A 22,622-nucleotide genomic window follows, 5' to 3' on the forward strand; every position below is an offset into this window, starting at 1 on the left:
ACGTCCTCCTGGGAGTCTCTCCAACAGATGGAGCAACTATAATAAATTATGTTTATCTAGAATCCATTGTTCCCAGGATGCTGAGTCCTCAGGGACTCTGCAGGCCTGTATGTGAACGTTGCTGTGTGTTCAGCGCTTTATGCAACACAGTACAGTAATGAATGGAAAAGGATGAACAGGTGACATCAAACAGCATGATGGAGGATAAGCCGAACGTGGACACGAGAGATGCAGAGCTTAGATCTTTCAATCAGTCTGTCTTGTGTCTTCTTTGTTTCCTGTTTGGTTAAATTGGTTTGTTCATTCTTCGTTCCTGTCTTTCTCCTGTTCTTGTTACATCTGCTTCATAATTTTCTTCTCTGTACCTGGTGTGCTCAGTCTGTCCAAACTTATCAGAAGTTATAAAGAACATGCCGTTAAAGTTCCTACTTCTTGACGTAGAACAGACAGAGGAAAACTCAGGAATAGAGAGCGAGCAGGGAGACAGGGAGGTGTGATTGGTTCATCAGATTGACACCTCGTGACAGACATTGGTCGAAGTTTTTACAGGATTACAACTGCTACAGATGACATATTTTCTTTGTTCCTTTTTCAGAGCACATGAGTTATTCATTTCTGTCAGGACCTAAAGACAATTTCTGGAGAAAACTGGAGAAAATTACCAACCCTGCCTTTCAGTGAAAAACACTTTTTTTAATCTCATGCTATTTTGTCCCTTTTGGCATCATAGTTAAACAAGTGTTGCATCTTCCTGCAACCATAGTGATGGTCATAATGATACCGCTGAGCCTTTGATTGGCTCATTTCACTTAATATAAAAACTCCCAGACAGCTCAGTTGACGAGTCCAAACTAACATTCACCATGTGACATCAAACGTTTCTCTTTTTTCACAGTTCTCTTTTACTGTTTTCATTGACTGTTCAATCTGTATTGAGATCATTTCTCCACGGTTAAGTTAATGCCATAACTTTTGATCTACCGGACGTTCCTTAATTATTTTCAAAATATTTTTTTTTTTATCCAAACAAGAAGTAAAATACATTATCTAAGATACAGTAGTAGAAAATATAAAATAAAAGCATGGCAAAAACTGTTTGGAAATGCAAATGAATGGAATCCAAACATGCAGTTAAAAATGTGATTAACTTTTAAAATTCAGTGATTAATCACAATAAAAAAATGATCGTTTGACAGTCCGATTATAATGTTTAGTAGTACTAAAGATGACTTTAATTTATATGTGCAATGTATTTCTGCTGATGCAAATTATCTGGTGTACACTTTGATTGACATATGCATTTCTTTGCAGAAAACATCAGATCTATGGATCCAATGCAGAATGATGGCTCTGTAGCATCAGCTATAGTTTGATATGTATTATTAACCAAACCCCCTCTTACCAAGCTCAATACCACCTACAGAAATAGATCAATTAGATCACATGTCAATCTTATATCAACCGGTCGCTGAAAAACATATTGAAGAAATCAACACTCGCAGCAGCTATATATTTGGCAAAACCACAGAAGTTTTAATCCAATATCAATAAAAGTATGGAAAAACTTGAATAACAGTATTTTTATACAGATCAAAATGAAAGATATTAGTTCTCCAATACATTACCTAAGAGTTTATAAGACACTTATAACTTATTCAGAAGGATTTTGGGTTTTCAGTGTGTTGTAAGGTACAAGTGTTTTGAATGAACTGATGTGGTTTTTACACTTTTTTTAATTTGTTGACTTGTTTTCCCTTTGAGTGAAAGAACAAGACTTGTTTTATGTCTAATTAAGCAACATGGTCGGGCCATCATTAACTCATGTAATAAATTCTTCACTGCCAATACATCTTCCTAAAGTGCCCCTGTTTCATTTTTGGAATTGATCTCCTTTGTTATGTTGCACTAATGTTTATCAGGGAGTCTTGTGCAGTGGTTCATGCCTGTAGTTCCTCCCCTTGGGTCTTGGTGCATAAGCTCCACAATGAACAACATGTACGCAAGAGGTTTGTGTGAAATCTGATAGCTATTAGCCAAGACTTACAATACAAAACATCAGCTGACATTGACTGTTAATTAAAAGGGCAAAGCTTTGCCTTGACACTTGACTGCTTCCATGTGCCTTTTTTCTTGTTCATAAATTTTTATGGAAATTGTCATTGTAGTGAGCTGTCGGCCGTAACCCCCAATTTCCACATTTCCTGTCCGCGCCGTGGTCCGTCAGCGCCACGCACTACTCCGCTGTTCACTTCCACTCTCGTCAATGATTGTGTTTCCACAGTGGGCGCCGCGGTCCGTCTCTTGAGCGTGCCAGCAGAGCCACTACGCTCTGATCCGTTTCAAATATGCTGTGGGTTTATTTTCGATGGAGTTCCGCTGCAGGCGCCAACAAGCTGGACAGAATAAACAACACTGACAGGAAGTCAGACAGGGAAACGAAGAGAGCATCAGGTCAATATCAAAATGAAACGCAATCCACGGATCACAATCGTATTTTCCATCAATTTATTAACATTACGTCAAAACAGGCACCAAACGAACAACAAATCATCCTCAGAAAGACAAAGCAACATGTTGTTTGCACTTTTTTCTCTTTATTCCCATGTGATCTTGTAGTTCTCCTGAAATGTGTGTACAGCTGCTCATGACTGCGCTCTGCTGCACTCATGCTTCAGAAATGGATCCAGTGGGGAAGGGAACAGCAGTCATCGGAGTATGTGGAAATTGGGGTTAATATACCTATACATTTTGAGTTTTTATATTCCCTCTGTGTATTTTGGCAACATGTATAATGTCACACAGGGTTTAAAAGAGTCAGCTGCACAACCTTACTCATTACAGTCCTGCAGAATAATGCATTGGGTTGATTAGTTCAGCTCTGTCAGGCTGAGCAACAAAAAAGAAAGAAAAGATGTGAATAATTAAATTATTTTGTTATCATCTCCTTTTCTCTTTCCCTGTCAATCGGCCTTTTGTCTTCCCCCTCTCATTCTCATTAACTGGTGCTGTTGATGTTAGCTTAGTCCTGGGAGATGAACTGCAGGTGGAGGTTAAGTCTTCAGAACCTGCTAGAACGCTGAAAGGTCATGCTTTGCATGACATAAATGAGAAAACAGAATTGCCGGATAAAGCTTTACCCAGGATAATAACCCTCAGTCATTGTTGCCCGAGGGCGAAGTGCTGGCCAAACATTCCAGGCCTATTATCGCTATAATAAACAAGCTAACTGAGAATCATGATGGCAAAATTGTGCACACAAGTGAAGTGGAGGTAATTTTATCAGCAATAATGTGAGCCAACTTGTGATCGTTCCGGGGACACAGAGACACAAAAGATACATAAAAACAGCCCATAAGCACACAGATCCAACACCCACACATACACATTTACAGTACCTGTGTGAACCCTTAATGGCTGTATGCATTCACTGTTCTCTTACCCTTTATGAGTCATAAGCTAACCTTAAAACAGTCCCATTCATTCAAGGAGCTTTCCAGATCTTTTGAATGGATATAAGACATCTATTTATAGTATGCATACATCAGGAGAGACTGATAAATGAATCAAAGAAACACATTTATTATTTATGATGTGGTAATTATTGTCAGAGAATCATTGACGCTTTCCCCCAAGATCTATCCCCTCATGGAGTCCAGATACTGGGGGTGGAGGTGTTAGCTGATGATGCCACCTGATGCTGATGGGATGAAGAAGCTGATTGGGCAGATGATTTGGTTAACGGGAAGAAGGTTGATGATGTGGTCTAAGACTGATGGGATGGACCATGTGATGAAACTGCAAAGACTTGGTGGTGATGGGGGAAGTGGAGGGTAGCACTTAACTTTGGGTTTAACTGGCAGAAGAGAAAGCCATATTTAGCACTGGTGATGTGAACAGCTGATCCAATCCAACTTTATTTGTTTAGCTCTTTAAAAACAACCACAGTTGACCAAAGTGCTGTACAAAGTAATGTCAATTTAAAAGGCATAAAACATGAGCAAACGCACGGTCCCCTCTGAGCTGATGACTACAGGTAAAATGAGTGAGCATGCATGGAGGATTCGATGCAACATAGTATGAGAATGAACAATGAAAACCAGCATGCAGAAAAAACGTAGAGTGAACTTTCACGAGAGCAACAGTAATACAAATGTGCAATTTAATGTTCTGCTCTGAGTCAATACAACACTTCCATAAATAACAGGGAAACCATTTATACAGTACATTGGCTTTGAAATGGAACAATGAAGTCAAAGTGCTGCAGCTTTACTTTCATTTTATTCAGCTTCACATCAGATCAAAGATTCAGAACCTGCAGGCTGTTTTTTAAATCCCCAATGGAAAGTTGTGTTCATGGTTGGAAGAAACACTCCATCATCTAGACTCAGACTGACTCATGCTTCTGACTAGACAGACAGTCTATTTGGCCATAAAAAGTGCTTTGTTGCCTTCTTTGCGTGTTTATCCCTAGATAATTCAAAAATAAGATGATGTGAGAGCTGTATGAGAACCTCTTTTAGTCATGCACAGTGTGGATGTAAAGAGGCTCATAGATTCTGAAGTATTTATTGACCTGGTGAGGCAGAAGAATTTGCATTGCACTGTGCATTCATTTGATCTATTTATGAAGTTATTCTGACAAACAGGATGTACAAAATGTGCTGTCTAACATACATCTAAAGAACACAGAACAACAACATCATGAGTAATTTGAGATGCTGTCTTCAATTAGTCCCATGCAGTTGTCTCCCTCTGGTTTGGACAGAGCAGCTACGTTGATAATGAAAAACACAAGCCGTGTCCATGTGCGCAAGGGTCTTTAACTAAACAAATATAGTCTTCTTAAGTTTTTTCCCGAAGTTGGAGTTTAAGGTCACATGCTATTCTCCTTTTTGACAATTTCAAATAAGTCTCAGAGCTCCTCAAAACATGTCTGTGGAGTTTCTAGTTCTTAATCCACTCTGATCCTGTATTTGATCATGCCTATAAAACCCCTCTGTTTCAGCCCTGCTCAGAACAGGCTGTTTCTGTGTCTGTAGCTTTAAATGTAAATGAGCTGTGTTGGACCACACCCCCTAGGCCTTGAGTTGGAGCAGATAGTTGAAGCAAATGATGCGCAATCTTTGGAGCGATATGCGACTGAAATCCATTCTTAGCGAATCAGGGCCCTCAAAGTGTTCCTCCTTTATTTAATATAATGACTAAGACCTCTTTGCAACCTGCCAGCACAGCATGCTGTTTTGATGAATGGAAATGGATTTGCATTCTCATGCGAGTTTTTAATCCAAAATTAGTGGACATAATTGTTATTTTATGAATTGGTACGGTAATTGTTTTATAAAATATCCCATGTGTGTGGATCTGGCATGATCATACAATAAAAACCAAAACCATGAGCTAAATGATGCTTAAAAATCAGTGCTCATCTTTCAGATTACATGATGCCCCCTAATTCATTGTTATTACAAAAATAAAATGACGGCACCTTCAAAGCTGACAGTCAGCACCCCGGACAGCACACGAGGACAAAACAAAATAAATTGTGTTTCTCCTCGGTCTGTGTTTATTGCTTGATATGCTGCCGTGTAATTTTACTTGTCTTACTGTGAGCAAATAGACATTATTCCTGAACAGTGCAATCTAAACACCTCCCCCATATGCTCTGACAGAGGAGTGAAACACATACGTTCACATTTCTGCCTGTGTGTGTGTGAGACAGAGAGATATAGAGAGAGAGAAAAGAGAGAGAGAGGGGGAGAGATTTTATGACTTCAGTTGGAATTACCCGCTGATCATTGACAGTGATGTGTGGTCAGGACCCCTATATTACACCACCGGGACAGACCTCTGTGATCTACACCTTCATTTTAATTCTGAGTGACACTGACAATCTTTTCTTCACCATCCACTGCGCTCATAGCCTCTGAGTGTGTGAGTCTGAGTGTTTGTTCTCATTCGGCGCTGCAAGCCTGTACGCCTCAAGGTTCCCACTCTCTCTCTGAGTGGCTCCGTGTGAAATGGAGGCAGGTGTTGCTTGCATCCAGGCTAGCCAAATGCACTGTAAATGGATTTCTCCTACACATAAGGCAGAGAGGAACTGAAGCCAACTGTGCTGGAGGTGCTGAATTCTAATGTCCTTCCAGCATGTTTTCAGGAGCCACTTTGAAGGAATGCTGAAATGATATTACCCCTCTGTGTGTGTGTGTGTGTGTGTGTGTGTGTGTGTGTGTGTGTGTGTGTGTGTGTGTGTGTGTGTGTGTGTGTGTGTGTGTGTGTGTGTGTTTGTGGGTGCCCCAGTGTTTTACAAGTTTGGTTTTCCATTAGAGAGTCTGCGTTTTTTACGAGATTGTTCTCTGTGGTCATGATGGAGCATCTATTTACCAGCCCTGCACCTCTGGAGAGAGCCTGTCACTCACAGTGATTGACATACAGTGTGTTAAAGGAAAGAGCTCTTTTGGTTATAGACTATCCTCTGCTGCCTGTAGATGAAGTGGTTTTGCCCGACTGCAGTGAGAATGGATGCTGTATGTAAAGTACATTAGTAGGTTTATTTTATTGAAAACGAATGCAGATACACCTCTTTATTGTCATTATATAGATGTTTGACACAATTATACAACGTTAAGGTGGCAGACCCTGAGTTAAACTATAAAAGTCAATATTTGGAGGCTTGTAAACTTAAACATTACATATATACAGAAAAAAAGATGTGCAGAGCATCCAACTGCAGCAGTACCACATGTAAACATTTACTGTGAAATGCAGGGTTGCCAGGTCTGTGTGACAAAACCAGCCAATCAAAACTAGCCCAAAAAAACGCCCAATGCCAGAATTCAAGATAAGCCTGTAAAACCTCTGCCACAACATATATATTGCCTTTAAGTAAAACAGTATTGATCACTGTCAGATGTACTGTAATATTTACAAAATAACACAATACATTGTCGGTATACCAGCACGGAAAGCAGTCAGTCCTTTCTTCCCAAATATGGCTCTGTGTATGTGTACAATGATTCACTAAAGCACAACTAACCTGCTGCTTGGTCCCTTTAATTCTTTGTCCTTCCTTTTTCCTCTTCCTCCCTGCTGGACAACATAATTAAATGTATTTTACATAATATGCATTGATTTCATTATCTATATCTTATAATGCTGCTTCACCATATTTTTAAACTGACTCTAAAAAGAAATACAGGTGTAAAGAGGTTTTTGTGGACGCCTTTGCTTTTTCCTTCGCTAGTTTGGATAAGAGTCAGATGCAAGGCACCGGCGGCAATGACTATGTGTGTGCAGGCAGGGCTGCATCTTTGTGCGTGGGAAAAGGGGGGCTGTGATATAATCCAATGTATACCTGCTCATATGCTTGTCCATTTGGTTGGACTTGTGCATTATTAAAGAATTAGCATAGAGATTTTTATTAATAATTTACTTGATATAAAAAATAGGTCCACCCAACCCAATGACAATAAAATCTACCCGCAGCAGCACTTATAAAATATCTCCACATTGGTAGGTTTTCAAATTTGTATCATATTCAAACTATTTGAAATGAATAAAGTCTTTAATATTTTTAGATTAATTTTTTTTAACCATTGGACCAATACCAACGTCGTGGTTCACAAATATGAACCAGACTGAAAAATCTACACAACTACAACATGGATTGCTTTAAAATAAATAAAAAAATGACCATGGATTACCAACACTGTAGTTGGTACAGGTATTGATGGTGCAGTTAAGAGGAAATACTAATGACTTCAGTGATACAATAAGTTTTCCTCAGGCACTACCAGTTTATTTGAACTTATCCTGTCAAATATCTCAAGGTACAGCATTTTGACATCATATCCCTAACACTGGTGATCCCTTGACTCTCCACTATGCACTGTGAGCTTAACATTCAAGATTCTGAGGGAAAGGTCTTGACAATGTATAAAGGGATTGATATGAGATTTGGATAAATAGCTTTATTTTGCAGTCAGGATGATTTGTAAGAACAACTGGATCAACATTTTACCTTGTCCAATACATTGGTTTATGACCAAAAGTCTACATTCCTTACTGCCTAAGCTGTACTTTTTTGTGTCATACTTATGAATAAAGAAGTACAATGTCTGACAATAAAATAAATACAGTACCAGAAATCTCCAGCTAGAGGCGTACTGTACAACCAGAACTTTTCATCAACAGTTAGTACAATGGCCACAGGAAAGGGAACAAACTAAAAACTTTGGTGAAGCACTTTATCATCACAGCAACCTTAAAACTATTTCAGATATTATTATGAAGTATGTCGAGTTGCAAATGGTTACATCAGCCCAGCGCAACATTTTCTTTTTGGAGGTGTGACCTGTAGAAACAGCCGATTCACCAGATGTGTACACAGGTGTAACAGATCATTTTGTAGCAGTGTGGTGTTGAACACAAATCATTTCATGAAGGCAAATAAAGTGGTACGGTATAATAGTACGTTGATGCTGTGCAGCACTTCTCTTATAAAATGAAGCAGATTTATCATCATACAAGATTAGATGTTGTCTGATTTAAGCATTAAATGGGCTGCAGGACACATTTATCATGCGGTTTAAAGAAGATGCTGAGGATTACTTCTTGTGATTTGTTAATGCAGACTGCTTTGCCAGAGTTATGTCTTTATCCACATCGAAAGCAACTTTTTGTCTTAGATTTCAACGCTTTGACTTAATGAAAATTTGTGTCAAATTTAAATATTTTATTAACTGTATGAGTCAATGATGTTTGGTTTGCTTTTATTAAGAAAAACCCCACTAGTGACGACTTATTGAATACAAAAGTATCAGCACAAAAAAAAAAAAAAAAAAACACAATCTCAGACATCATCAAGCGCAGCATGGTAGACACTAGGGCTGGGCGATATGACAAAAATAGTTATCACAATAAAAAAATTCACATCTGTCGAAATCAATAATTATCACGATAGATGTTAAATCTTTATTTCTTTCAAATTTAAAGGCTGGTTTTGGGGAAAGTTGAAAAAACCAGATGGTAAATTGTGTTTTTTTTTATTGTGTGAACATGACTAACTCTACTTGAACAGAGGAATATTTCAGTATCATGAGCACACTTCACAGTGCTGGAAATTGCTGATGTGACAGTTTGCTGCTGGGCTGTACCACTTACTGGCCAGGTGATTAGTGAGGGTCCACTAACAGCCGATTGTGACATTCGGTGTGTTCTAACGGGTCATATTGCTTCAAATGCTGGAAAAGGTTTGTGGTGTTGCCAGTTTTAGCCTCGCATGTCTTCTGGTGTAATTATTGGTTTAAATCTATCGAACATTTGTATTTTATATCGCAATAATTATCGTTATCGTTTTATCTCCCAGGCCTAGCAGACACGCTTTCTTTCACAGTATGCATCCTGCGCTGAATCAACACATTGCTGATTTTGCATCTTCCCACACTGTCATCTTTCATTTTCTTCAGACATATTCAAAAGTGACCACATGATTTTTTCAATCAAAGTGTGTCCTTATCCTTAGGGGCGGCTGTGGATCAGTTGGTAGAGTCGGTCGTCAAGGTCGAGGGTTCGATCCCCAGCTCCTGCAGCTACATGTCCGATGTGACCTTGGGCAAGACACATAACCCTGAATTGCATTGTCGACGGTGTATGAATGCGTATGAATGGGATTAGTTACTTCTGATGGCTTCACTACATAGCAACTACTACCATCAGTGTGTGTATGTGTAGGTGTGACATGCGATGTAAAAGCGCTTTGAGTAGTCAGAAGGCTAGAAAAGTGCGATACAAGTTCAATTCTAATTACCGTTAACCATTTATCTCTGTCTGTCTATTCCCTGCACCCCTCCCTCTGTCTCCTCAGGGCATAATCCAGGATGTTAAGTTGATTTTCGCCCCCAACGGCTACATCACGCAGTGCCCTAACCTTAACCGCAGTAAGTATCAGGATGCCAAAGACATTCAAAGTGACCTTTGCATGCTCAGAGAGTAACAGGGGAATAAAAGAGTACTCCCCATTTAATAAACAAGGTGTGAGCTGGTGACCTATCCCCGCTGCTCGTAAACAAAGCCTTCCTTCGTTGTTGTTTTTTTCTCTCTTCCTCGTCTTCTTCTTCAGCTTTGGCTGTAATTCAGATTCAGCTCAGTCTCCTGGTTCCCCGCCTCGCGTCTGTATCTGTTTACTGTCAAACAGATTAAGACACGAGACCACAGCTGTGCCACTGTCTCTGCCTTTGATCAATAAGCCATGTAATCGCACCTTGTTGCTTTATTATTGATACTAACACAAGAAACCGTTCTAAGACAAAGAGCAAACAGATGTGCGAGGCTTCACTTTCGTTTTTTCTTTGCCGCCATGAGCTTCCTGCAAATAATCATGGCTACCGTTTTCTTTTTCTTCTTGTGGTATTCCCTTATCTAAACTCTTTCTTCTGTTCTCTTCTTCTGTCCTTTTCTATTGCGGTGCCTCCTTTTCCTCATTTGAGCCTGTCCGACCTGCAGTGATTTCCTGAGCCTGGTGCAAGGCATCATGGACCTTCAGGAGCTGCTCGCAAAGATGACCCTGAAGGTAGGAACAAGGAACAATACCTGGAACAGGAAACGAATGCCACATGTATGAACTGTCTGTCTATCAATGTGGTGACTGCTGAAGCAAGAACCAGGCATTTTTGGACAGACAAGGAGACAATGTTTGTGTTGTGTCAGCTGAAGGAGTAAAATATATTGAAGGTCATGGATGGAAGGAAAACGCAGAATGGAAACTCTGGATTGTTAGGTATGGGACGTAAAAGGTAAACTGGAAGACGATCTAATAGTAACTAGCTGAAAGGGGGAATGTCAACCACTTACTGCAGCTGTGTTCGACAAACTTCCACCAATAAATGGACTCTCCCATGATTCTTGTACACTGGAACAAGGACACTAGTCTAATTAAGTGTCCTAATAGATCTATAACTGTAGCTCGACTGAACTGTGCATGTACACTGACTGAATATAAAAAACTTTGGGAACAGTTGCTGCAAAAGACTGTTAGGAAAAACAAAAACAAGTTAAATGATCCAAAGATACATGTCCTACTGTAGTTGCAGCCCTGCAAAAAAGATTAAACAATTCAAATGCAGAAATAAACTTCCTTCTCCACTAAAACCAATAACGACAGAGTCCTTTGATTTTCATGCTGCCTTCAATTAATGCTCATTGTTCCGTCTCCTCTGAAGTCACTATCTCAATTTGTGAATTCAATACAGAAAATAAAATGAATACGCACCTTAATCTGTCTTTAGAAAAACAAAATATTCAATCAAATCCAAAACAGTTGGATTTAAATGGTTGAAGAATATAAAAAAAAAAACACTTTTGCTTTTAGGAAGAAACAGGAAACAGATAATCGTTTGGTTCCTGAAGGCCTCATTTTTTCATGGGTCTGTTTTTTTGCAGTTTGCAATTTCTCAGGATAAGTGTTAAGAGACAGTGAAGCAATTTTCAATTATGTATATTCACTATAAAATAGAAGGCAATGTGAATGCATGCAGGGCATCTCTTTGAAAATGCAAAGTGTATGACTGAGTGCTGTACAGACGATAAAGAGGAGCAGAGGTTGATCAGTTTGCAAAGCATCAACTCCACCTACTCATTTAACTTGGGGCGTCTGACCCTTCAATAAGGTCAAAGAAACTGTAGCACAAAGTCCCTTGAGAGACAATAAAGTTAATCTTGAATCTTGAACTTTAAATTTGTCAAGTGAGGATTTGGTTTGGAGTCATCTCTTTTAGATGATTGTTGCACAATTGAAAACTAATCAAAAACGTTTTCCGTTATGAGCCAGCACACATAAAGTATGACTTTAGTTCTTGGTCTCAAGGTTCATATTTCTTTACATCGTAATGTCCAAGGAATTTAAGAAATGTTGCAAGAGGGGGTCCCTGCCTGAGGTTATGCTATATGTGGGTCGTTGGCATGGCAAAGTTTGGGAAACCCTGTTCTAGCCGACAGGTAAGAACTTCTGGCGGCTCTGCGTCCTTTTCCACTTCCTCACATGTGATGAAAAGGTTAACGCCATGGGAGCGCCAAACTTCTTATGTTCTTTGCTTATTTGCTGTCAGGCAACAGATGCACAAGATTTAGCAACACAGCTTATTAGAGTCATTTCTGTGGCAATGCTCGGCCATTCATTTTGGGAGCGGAGCCTGAAGGTCCATCATGAAGTATGTTTTTGATTAGCTGTGAAACATCAGCAACTTTTCCCAGAATTGCATACCCTATTTTTAAGTCAGAAATAACTTTATAATTGTCCTACCTTTATATTGACCTTTACTTCTTGAATTAAAATTAAGAGCGACAATTTGTTACATCAGGAATTTTTCTGTCTTCATTAGAAGGTACGTCACTTTCGGGGGCATGTGCTGAGGTTCACAACATGTCAAACAGCTGCTGAGGAGTTCAGATCATAATGATTATTTTCCTGCCAGCCTGCTAATGTCATTTTGTGTTTTGTGTTGCACATGAATTCATACACACACACACACACACACACACACACACACACACACACACACAAACCCACGCACACACACATGATGCTGATACATTCGAGGTTCAGAGAGGTGTCAGGAAATGGCGACTGCGTTGTGACAACAGGAGGCTAACGGGCGCTGTGCATTCTGCCCTGGAGCCATGTGGGAGAGCTTGAACTATTTATAAGACCCAACATCTGCATAATTGTGTGTGTGTGTGTGTGTGTGATCGAGTGTGTGCTTCTGTGTGCATGAGTGAGAGCTATCAGGTGGGAGTGAATCGGAGCGAGGACATGTCAGCAGGCAGGCGAGCCATAGAATAATTTTCAGTGTAAATAAGGGTGAAATGAAGAACATTACCCTACCGCTGTGTCAACGCCTCCTCTCTCACATGAACACACCTCGACCTATCGCCACCTGACCTCGTTCCTCATATGAGACGCGGCGGGGAGGATGCAGTCATCTCCGCCGCTAAATGGCCTGCCTGCTTTTATGCTGCTGGAGAATAGAGAGATTCAGCATGAGGTGAATAATAGCCCGGTCCTGCCGGAGTGTCAAGGCGAGGTGAAATGACAAAAAAGCTCAGCTGTGTGTAGATTAGCTTGGCAGCAATTTGCATGTATTAAACCTGTGCATGAGAGAGGCGACATAATGTGGTGCTATACAAGCATCAATTTGTCAGTTGACCCCAAATACAAGCAAAAGACCTTTATGGCTGAAATTAAACGTTCACTTTGGGTTTTATCTTTAAGCTCTGCATTCTAATTAACTTCTCCTTAACTGTTGCATAGACAAGAACTTCAGTATCCCGGTTTTGAGCCTTACCCTGGTTTTGATTATATTGGGGATATGTGAGGATATGGCGTTTACATGCACACAGAGAAACCTGATCATACATATTTCTGTATCATGAATAATTCTAGTATCCCGGATCTGTTCTGATGTTTGGCCTAGTAGTAATGATGGCAGAGAAGTGACCATCAGAGGTAACTAATCCCATTGGTACACATGCATGCACCACTGACGAAGTAGCAGGAGCAATTGCCCAAGGACATGTAGCTGCAGGAGCTGGGGATCGAACCCCCACGACCGACTCTACCAACCGAGCCACAGCCGCCCCATTATGTGTTATGAGTTGGGAAAGTGGCGTCCTGCAGCCTGTTCACAACTATCTTGAATAGATCTAAACTTCCAATTATATTTAACTCTTTTATTACCAAAAGAAAAAGCTCAGTTTCTTTATCGCCCCAGAAGTAAGGCACACTTTCATTGCCGCCGCCATGTTTGTTTGGCTGATACGTTACTTGCCTGTGGGGTAGTCTGTAGCTGTCAGAAACTTGTGTAGAGCGTGTACATGATGTGGTATCCCGTTTTCGTTCTGTGGTCTCCAGGTGGCAAAATTGGGTTTCTCAAAATTGAGATGAGGTCTAGTCGAGTTGATTAAAATCAGCATGAAGATCTACTTGATCAAAACTAGGATACTGAAGTCCGTGTAAACTCAATGAGAGAGATGACAGATGCAAGGTGACATCTGGTTAGGAACCTTCTTGACCACAATGTGGGAGAAAAGCTCAGACAATGCTGTGGTGGCTTTAATTCACACAGCTTGTATTATGAATAGTTAGTAAAAATGTAAAAGAAGGGGAAAATCATGACTGAGATTGGACTTCACACATCTGAGCCTTGTTGAAACAACACTTTTCTTGGTCTTAAATTCTTTATTTCCCTGGCATGTTCCAAAATATTTAAGATATACTTTTGTTGTCCCTCTCCTCTTAAATTCCTGAGCATTATTTCCAGAATGATCCGTCTCTAAGGCTGTTCTCTCGGTTAATGGAGGGTTGCTATTCTTGAGATACATGGCGCTTACAACAGCTTTAAATAAGCCACTAATGCACACTTTTCTAAGGATAGCTGTCTGAATAAAGGATGTATAGCACATAAGATATTCTCCTCCACTGCTGCTGCATAAGATTCCCTTGTGTGTAAGCCTTGAAAGCAGCTTTAGACAATCCACTATCCTTAACAGAGGACTCTTGGTCCTTGTGTCAGCTTTTCAAATATTTATCATTACTTCAGGAGACCTATATTATTCTGCAAGTTTCCCCCAAATAAGCTTCTTTTGGAGTTCTTTTGTGAATCCAAGGGGGATCATTTCTTTCCTCACTTTGGGACTCGGATACAAGCTTTTGGACGTTTGCAGTGTTTGCAATGGTAAATGGTGTTTTGGTGTTTTCCAAATTCCCCTTCATTCAGCAGTAGCTCATTCTGTAGTCCCTACAGAATAATTCCCTTTTTGGCATTTGTTTCAAAATGTTGTAGCCAACTTTGAAGGCTTAGGGAGAAAGGATTTCTCCACCATCACTGAAAAAGCAAAACTTTAAGAGTTTCATTGTGTGTGTTTCTTATTAACTAATTGCTTAAATATGATAATTACTTGATGTCAGACCTCACAGATCTTATCTGATTAGTTGCTAATTTTCCCAAGACTGATCATCCTCAGGATCTTATTTTATTTCTGTTCCACATGTTTGACACCTCCCTATAATGTGACAGCTGTTCAAATTATCATTCCGATCATGTCTGCATGCCTCATGTATCACCCATAGGAGCTACATGGTTATTAGCCTCTGACTCCTTTGTGACATTTGATGCTCGGGTTGTACAGGAAAGGTATTCCACTGTGGTGCCTGCAAGCAGCCTCGCAGTCTTTGAAATGGCATTTCAAACATTTTGTTTTGCGGCTTTGACAGGACACATCTTTAGCGCTCACAGCTCACACGGCTTTCCAGCATCCAGCCGGGACTCCTTTAAATGAAGCGAAAAAGCCTCAGTAACATCGAGCAGTTTTTCTTTTTTTTTCGCCTCGGAAGCCTTTATGATTTTGGTGACGAGTTCTCGTGTTGTGACACTGAGGCCAGAGCAGGTCTCAGAGGAGCAGAGGAGGCAGAGCGGCAGACAGCCACAAATATCTTAAATGGACCTACACTTTCTGAGCTGACCTTTGCTGCACGGTTCAATTGGACCTTTTGGAATTCTCCCACGTTTATCGGAGTTCTGTGATTGCTCAGGGTCAGGCAGTAAGTGTATTTCATAGATATAACAAGTTATAAGTGATTTTCTGTTTGTGTGTGAGCAAGCCAGCTCCTATATAAGAGAGCCTTAATGGATTCAGAGAGCTGTTACGTACAGAAATAAACCTCCTCAATCATAGAAAGAAGATTATAGATGAATACAAACTGAACCTTAATGGATGCAGGTTTCTTTACAGGCTTTGACTGAAATCAAGTCATCAAACGAATTACAGTTATTGCTTATGACAGGGGTTCCCAAACTTTTTGAAAAAGAGATTGGGACTGTCCCTGGAGATGGCTATACCGTAGCACACTGCCTCACATATGCACTAATAGTCCTATATCCAAACACAAAACAGAACAACACACGAGAATAAAACGTCACAACTACAAAGCACTGAGTGGACATATATACAAAACTTAATAAACAGACTCACAGGAAGGCAACTTGTGACCCCCCTGGGGGTCCCGAACCCTACCTTGGGAACCACAGGTTTATGATATTCAAAGTTATCTATTGCATCCATCAGATCAAAAGATGTCAGGTTATTGTTGTTTTTTCTTCTTTGCTGAATATCCACATGAAGCCTTTTAGCGTCTGATTGGAAGACATTAATAAGGCTTGAAGTTTTTATAAATATATTACCGAAGGTTTGATTGAAAGGAGCTAAATTTACCTCTGAAACCTAGCGTTTAAAACGTGTACTGGAGTCTAAATTCACGACATTCATCGTGATCAAATCATTCTCAGTAATCTGTTTAATCTGTTCGTTAAATCATTGATACGGTTCAAGTTGGAGCCACAAAGTTTATGAGATGAACCTAACCCTCACCATCAAAGGAGTGAGCTAATCGGTTTAAACTTATATACAGCAAAAATGATCTCGAATGTTTAGCACTCTTAATGTTTGGAGTTCATGTTTGTTAATACATTTCAAGTTAAAAAATGAAGTTGCAAAGTCTTTTTTTTTTTTTTTTTTTTACAGCAGCTGCCATTGGAAGATGATTATTCCAAGCTGTTAACAATACAAGTAAATTTACAATAACATAGTTATTTTGGTACACTTAAAGGAAGAATGTACAACATTTTACACATAAATACAGCAGAAATCAAGTACATCCTCTGTGAATGTCTCTCTGAGTCATAACTGTCTACAATGAGTGAGAAGCATGAGTCCCACCAGCTGCACTGTTGTCGAGCCGTGTTTACATCATGTTTACATGGACGGCCTTAAGTATAAAGCTATTTTAGTCAAGGACTAGAGAAAAGAGGAATAAAATACTCACTGCTTATTTGGATGTCAGTTAAGTGTCTTTAGATCTCGGTCATTCTGTGTCAATTTATGTTCAATACGAAGCTACAAGCTAACTAAGGTGTGCTAACATTAGCCTGCTAACACAACAATGCAGGACACAGGTGATTACAGCTTGAGCAAAGGATAATTTTATCCCAACTAACTTAATGGTGCTTAATCATGCTGCGTTCTAATTGATAAATCCTTCGTGTGACCTCGAGTGGAGGGGAGTAGGAGGTGTTCCACTGGAGGAGAGCGGAGGCTTCAGAATAGCGGCGCTGTCACCAAACAGCAGTTTGTTTCATGCTGGTGTTCAAGGGCAAATTCTACTGGACCAAGGAGTTGCACATTCTTCCTTTAAAAGGCAAATAACCTAATTAAATATAATACTTTCTACATCACAGACAATGATAAAGCTAGTTTTTGATAGAAACTTCACTTGCACCATCCTCTAAACACGCCACTCCTCTCAACCAACTCTTCAAAGTTTCTAGGATAAAAAGCCTTCATTCTTGATTTCTAAAAATGTTTTGAACTTTGAAATGATAATAACACTTGCTTCCTTAACATAGTAGGAATGAAATAAGTAAACATAATATTTCAAAAAAAAAGCTGTTGAATCCTGATTGAAAGTTAATCCTAATCGGTGCATCCAGCTCTCTGTGACCCTCCGTGTGACACTTCAGTCGGTCAAAGATGCATCATTTCTGACATCCGTGGACGAGCGTAGAGCATGAACTAAGCCAAAAGAAGAAGAAGAGCTGATCAGTGTGTAGGGATAAAAGGGGATGTGAGGCGGGATCGGAGCTGTCAGTCCTGTCTGTCATTTCTCAGTAGATTATAGCCTGAGGTTTGGAGCCTGAGCTGAATGATGATCTCTTCATATTCTACAGCATGTGCCCTTCTAATGAGTCGTCTCCCCAGCGGAGCAAGCCAATCAGGGCACGCCAGAGGGCGAGGGAGGGAGGGAGGGAGGGAGGGGGGTGAGAGGTTAACCTGCTTCCACACTATCAGACTTTTGATTTAGTTTTGTGACTCAGGCCATTCTGTTCTTTCCAGCTAAACTACGCAGAGTCCAGGCTGACCCAGCTGGAGGGTTGTCACTGTGAGAGGACCTGCAGCGCCAACGGTCTGGTCTACAGGGACAAAGAGCTGTGGGTGGAGCCGGAGAACTGCAGGAACTGTGCATGCAAGGTAAGCGTTACCATAACCACTACCGTCAAAGAGTGAGCCAACGGCGCTCGACTAAGCATTTTTTTTTTAAATCCCTGTGATATTTAGTACTTCAATCATTTAATTGTATTCTGAATTTACTAAATTAGGCAGAAATATCCAGATTAGGGTCTTATCTTGTAATAGGAGTGGCAGCTTTTACAGTTAGTACCCGGCCTTGACACTCTTCCATGCAAAAGCAGCTGTCATAGCATGAGGAGTGTTCCCACTTGTAAACAATACAAGTACACGTGTTGTAAAGGATTCTCTTCAAATCATAAATATTCAAGGGAAAGTTGGTACACTTAAAAGGCAAATTACATCTTTTTAAAATAGCATCACAGACTACAAGTACATTAAAGCACAGCATGAACTGTGTCGATTTTTTTTCTTAACTTGAAAGTCATTACAGCCCTTATTTCCCCGTCCCTCCTCTCAACACGTAGCTTTCTTAGCTTGCCTTCCCATCAGACCTTCCTCTCTAACAGCCCCTGCCTTACCCCCTAATAAGCGCCCCCCCCCCCCCTACCTAATAAGCCTCCCTGCCTGCACTCATACATATGAACCAGACTTTGAAAATTGTTGAATCAGGCCAGCGCGGCGCCCTGGGGAATTAGACTGGCTGCATCATTGCACATCAAGCATAGGGTGGAGTTTAGCCGGTCTGATTTCCTCCCGCGGACATGCCATTAACTGATAACCGCAGCGTCCTGGGGGAATCATTTCAGATGACTCATGAAATGAAGAGGCGCACGCTGAGAGAGAGATATCAGCCGCAAAAATGAAAGCAGTCCTTCAGGGCCTGGATAACTACCTGCTATCAGCAGGTCGCTCACTTTCACTATCTGCCATCCAGAGCTCAATGATGAATCTATTATCTGATGGCTCATTACAGTTTGTTTCTATTTCATTTGTAAATTTGAATGCTTTCTGTATCAGATTGCATTTCTACATGTAAGGGTGGGATTCTGCACAGTTTTGGGGCAGATTTGCATGGTGTAAAAACTAAGATTTTCTGCTTTTCAGCTGATTGGGATAAAAGCGAACTTCAAATGTTTAAAATCTTTACAATAGCAGGATTTTTTTCTTCAGTGTCCTGACCATTTCAAAGGCCATGGCAAATAAAAGGGAGAGGCACAGAAATAACATTTAGTTTGGATGTCAGTAGTGTAAGTGAGTGGGTTTGTGAAAAGTGTTTTTTGTATGTGTTGGTTGGAGAAGGAGGTCAAAGTAGCCAAACTAGTCGCATGCAGAAAGTCTCTCTGATCAGACTACGGGGGCAGCTTTTATAACGACTGGGCGCATTGGGCCCAGGTTTCTCTCAGTCAGGCTGACTTGGGAAGCCGTGCCTACTAATTCCACGAAACCTACAACACAAGAAGAGAAAAGGAACAACCTAACAGGGCCAAGATAAAGACATAACGTTTCAAGAAAGATGTGCAAACGTAACATGAGACATCGATGGAAGCAGAAGACGTTAACAGGGTGGTGTTTGTTGTGGTGCCAGAGGCAGAACCTTGAAGCTCACTGTAAGTGCGTCTGATGTTTTTCATGTAAAATAAAAAAATAAAACAGATAAAAGAAAATCATCTCTTTCAGAATGGTGTGGTGGAGTGTCGCAGGATCTTCTGTCCTCCGGCAAACTGCTCAGAGGACTCCCTGCCTGTTCACATCGATGGGACCTGCTGCAGGAAATGCAGACGTAAGTATCAGCAGCATCTGTTTAGATCAGGAGGCAGGAGACATTTTTACCAACAAACCCGTGAAAGCTCTTCACAACTACAAAAATACCCCTCACACTCCCCAAATAAGCTCAGGCCAAATAAACTGCTGACACAGCAGCTCATTTGTTGATTTGCCAAGCAGTAAAATAGCTGAGGATGATATACATTGGTGAAAGTTTGTATTGGTTTTTCATATTGCTCAGTCTACGCCATGGTCAACTCAACATCACTGTTTACTTTATATCCTACTCTCTTTATGAACTAGCTGCGCATCCTGTAATCACTCAACAGCTGCTCTTCAAAATCAACGATCCTGTGTAATCCTTCTTTTCTGTGCAAGTTGAATCAAAAGTTATTTCATCTAATTGTATCTTTTGATGTTTCTATGTTGAAGTGTAACAACATCAAACTGTAAAGCTTCTCAACATTCAGGATTTCATACAGACTGTATTCATTGACAGATGCTGTTTTCTTTAATCAAATGCCTTCTTTGAAAAGAGTGGGGATGTTAAGAAATTAAATCCCCATTAATTCCACTAACAGAGGTTGTATGATTCATTGTCTTCACTCATACTCTCATACAGAGTTAAACTTACGGACTCTGTCTTGTAAATTGCACTATTAAAACATTCAGACAGATAAGGAGATGTTGGAGTACTAGATGGTGGAATAATAAGCTGAACTAGCTAGCTAAAGCTGGTAGAATCTGTTGGCAACAGTTGTCAATGTTCTTTAACTTGGGCCCTGTTTTTTGTTCCGTGTTCTGTGGTTTACACAATAACAGCGTTTTAGGTGCCTGAAAACGCAAAGTTTTGAAAACAGCTGCCTCTTTGTTATCTTGTAAACTGGTGGCAATATGCAGGTTCTCTGAAAACAGATACTTTTTTTTTGCACGTTCATTACACTTCCTGTCATAAGCTTTGTGCCGGTGGGTTGACAACAACAGCAGCATCTGAGTTCCCTTGGTGCTGCTCACTCTACTGAACGTAATACTTCTCCAGTAAAGTGTGGATTTCCTGCACCATCACTTTGATCAGCGGTGACGTGTTACTTACATACTGACTCCACCTATACGCCTGCAAAGGGCAGCCAACAGGTGATTAGCCATTAGCCATTATTCTTACACCTCATTGCTCTGTAGATGGAGTATGTGTGTATGCAAGTGTTTTTTTCATTACAAAGTCACACCGCCAACTACTGGCCTGGCATGTGTGTCAGCAGGGAATGTTTTTTTTAGATCCAAAGACGGACTTTTCAATTTTCAGTGTATTGTTTTTGTGTAAACGTGGCCTTAATTGCTGACCTGTAAAGAACATGCTTTGCCTACAATGAATTACATATGTGGCCTCCAATAATGGCCACGACTAGAGAACATATCTGGTCTTACCACATGCATCTTTAAAGTGTCATGCTACTTCCTGCCCTTGTTGATTAGAGGAGATAGTCATTAATATAAAAAACCCAAGATGTTATATTACATGGATTAAGGTAGTTTCTACGACCACCAGAACCACACTTTATTCCAGCACAAGGCTGATGTTCTGCTGGCACTTTGAAACTGGAGTAAAAAAAAACCAACCTGAGAGCAAAGATCACAGTTGTAAGATGTTCATAGAAGCTGAAAAAGAAGCTCTGTTATAAAGCACACAGGGGTCCAGTAGCTGCTCGCAGACCAACGGACAGCTGTGTCTGTGTTTCTATACAGCACAAAAACACTCAATCCCTGAAGTATAGTTTGTCTTTGAATAATTCCATCCCTCCTCTGCCTCCCCTCCATCCCTCCACTCACTCCTCCCTTCCTCCTCTTCCTCCCCTGTGAACATCAGAGGTCTGGCACAGAGGAATGTGGGAGCGGCGCTGCAGCGCTGCGACTGAGTGCTCGGCAAGTCCTGCCCCCTGGAGAGGAGAAAAGCAGGACTTCATATCATATGCTTCATTTTCTATTTCTGCTATTGCCAGAGGAATATGCAGAAGGGTCTCTCCTCTGTTGTATTCTTAATGCGCCGTTACACTTCCTCTCCGCTTATTCACACCAGCGCAGAACAACTTTGTTTCCAACAGAATTAAATATGCAGAACTTAAGGCAGGGAACTTTTTTTTTTCTCTTCTCAGGCAATTTCAAAGCATTTTTCTTATTGTTAAAAGTACCGCTGGAGCTGATATGAGCCAGGGGATTATTCTATTTCTGGTGTTTCATAGTAACTGTACTTATTAGTGTTATTGAAGGGTTCTTTTTTTTTCTTCCTGCAGCGAAATGTACCTACATGGGCCGAACCTTTTCTGAAAGCCAGCGCTTTTTATCCCGGAGCTGCAGGGAATGCAAGGTAAAACATATTCTCTCTGACATTTAGCCTCTACCCTGCAATCAGACCCCCATGCAGGGCTCCTTTGTCAGTTTAAATGTGTGATGGATGTGCGTGGTGGTCCGCATGGCGTGTTATTCAATTAGCGAGGAGGCCTTATTAGTTTTCCCTCCCTCCACCAAATCTGTTCAATCTGCCTTTTTTCCCCCATCTCTCTAATGGTGAGATAGCCAGGTAATTAGAATAACTCATGAACACAGCAACACAAAGGCCTGCTTTGAAACGGGGCTTCATCACTGCATGGATTATAATTAAACTCATTATTCCAGTTCAGCATAGAACAGAGGTGAGCTTTCTTCACTGGCAAGCCATTCATCTTAAAAGACACGATTTTAAGGGGGAAATTAGTGTTTTATGCATGTAATTGCTTACAAGGAGCCGCACAGTGGTTTCCTGGACTCATTAGGAGCCCTCAGGCATCTCTAAACATTATTATATTGTG

At 40.5% G+C, this 22,622-nt stretch overlaps 1 protein-coding gene across 1 annotated transcript in view; it reads left to right on the plus strand.

The window, feature by feature from the left end:
• The window catches only part of LOC132991998 (protein kinase C-binding protein NELL1-like), a 259,382-nt gene that overhangs the window by 80,857 nt on the left and 155,903 nt on the right, over window positions 1–22,622 (plus strand). The window contains exons 6-10 of the mRNA XM_061061100.1: window positions 9,863–9,935; window positions 10,485–10,567; window positions 17,941–18,075; window positions 19,693–19,795; window positions 22,068–22,141. Coding sequence (XP_060917083.1) covers window positions 9,863–9,935; window positions 10,485–10,567; window positions 17,941–18,075; window positions 19,693–19,795; window positions 22,068–22,141 — 468 coding nt within the window. The remainder of the gene's footprint in view (window positions 1–9,862; window positions 9,936–10,484; window positions 10,568–17,940; window positions 18,076–19,692; window positions 19,796–22,067; window positions 22,142–22,622) is intronic.

This window comes from Labrus mixtus, chromosome 1 (assembly GCF_963584025.1).
Source record: "Labrus mixtus chromosome 1, fLabMix1.1, whole genome shotgun sequence".
Lineage (NCBI taxonomy): Eukaryota > Metazoa > Chordata > Actinopteri > Labriformes > Labridae > Labrus > Labrus mixtus.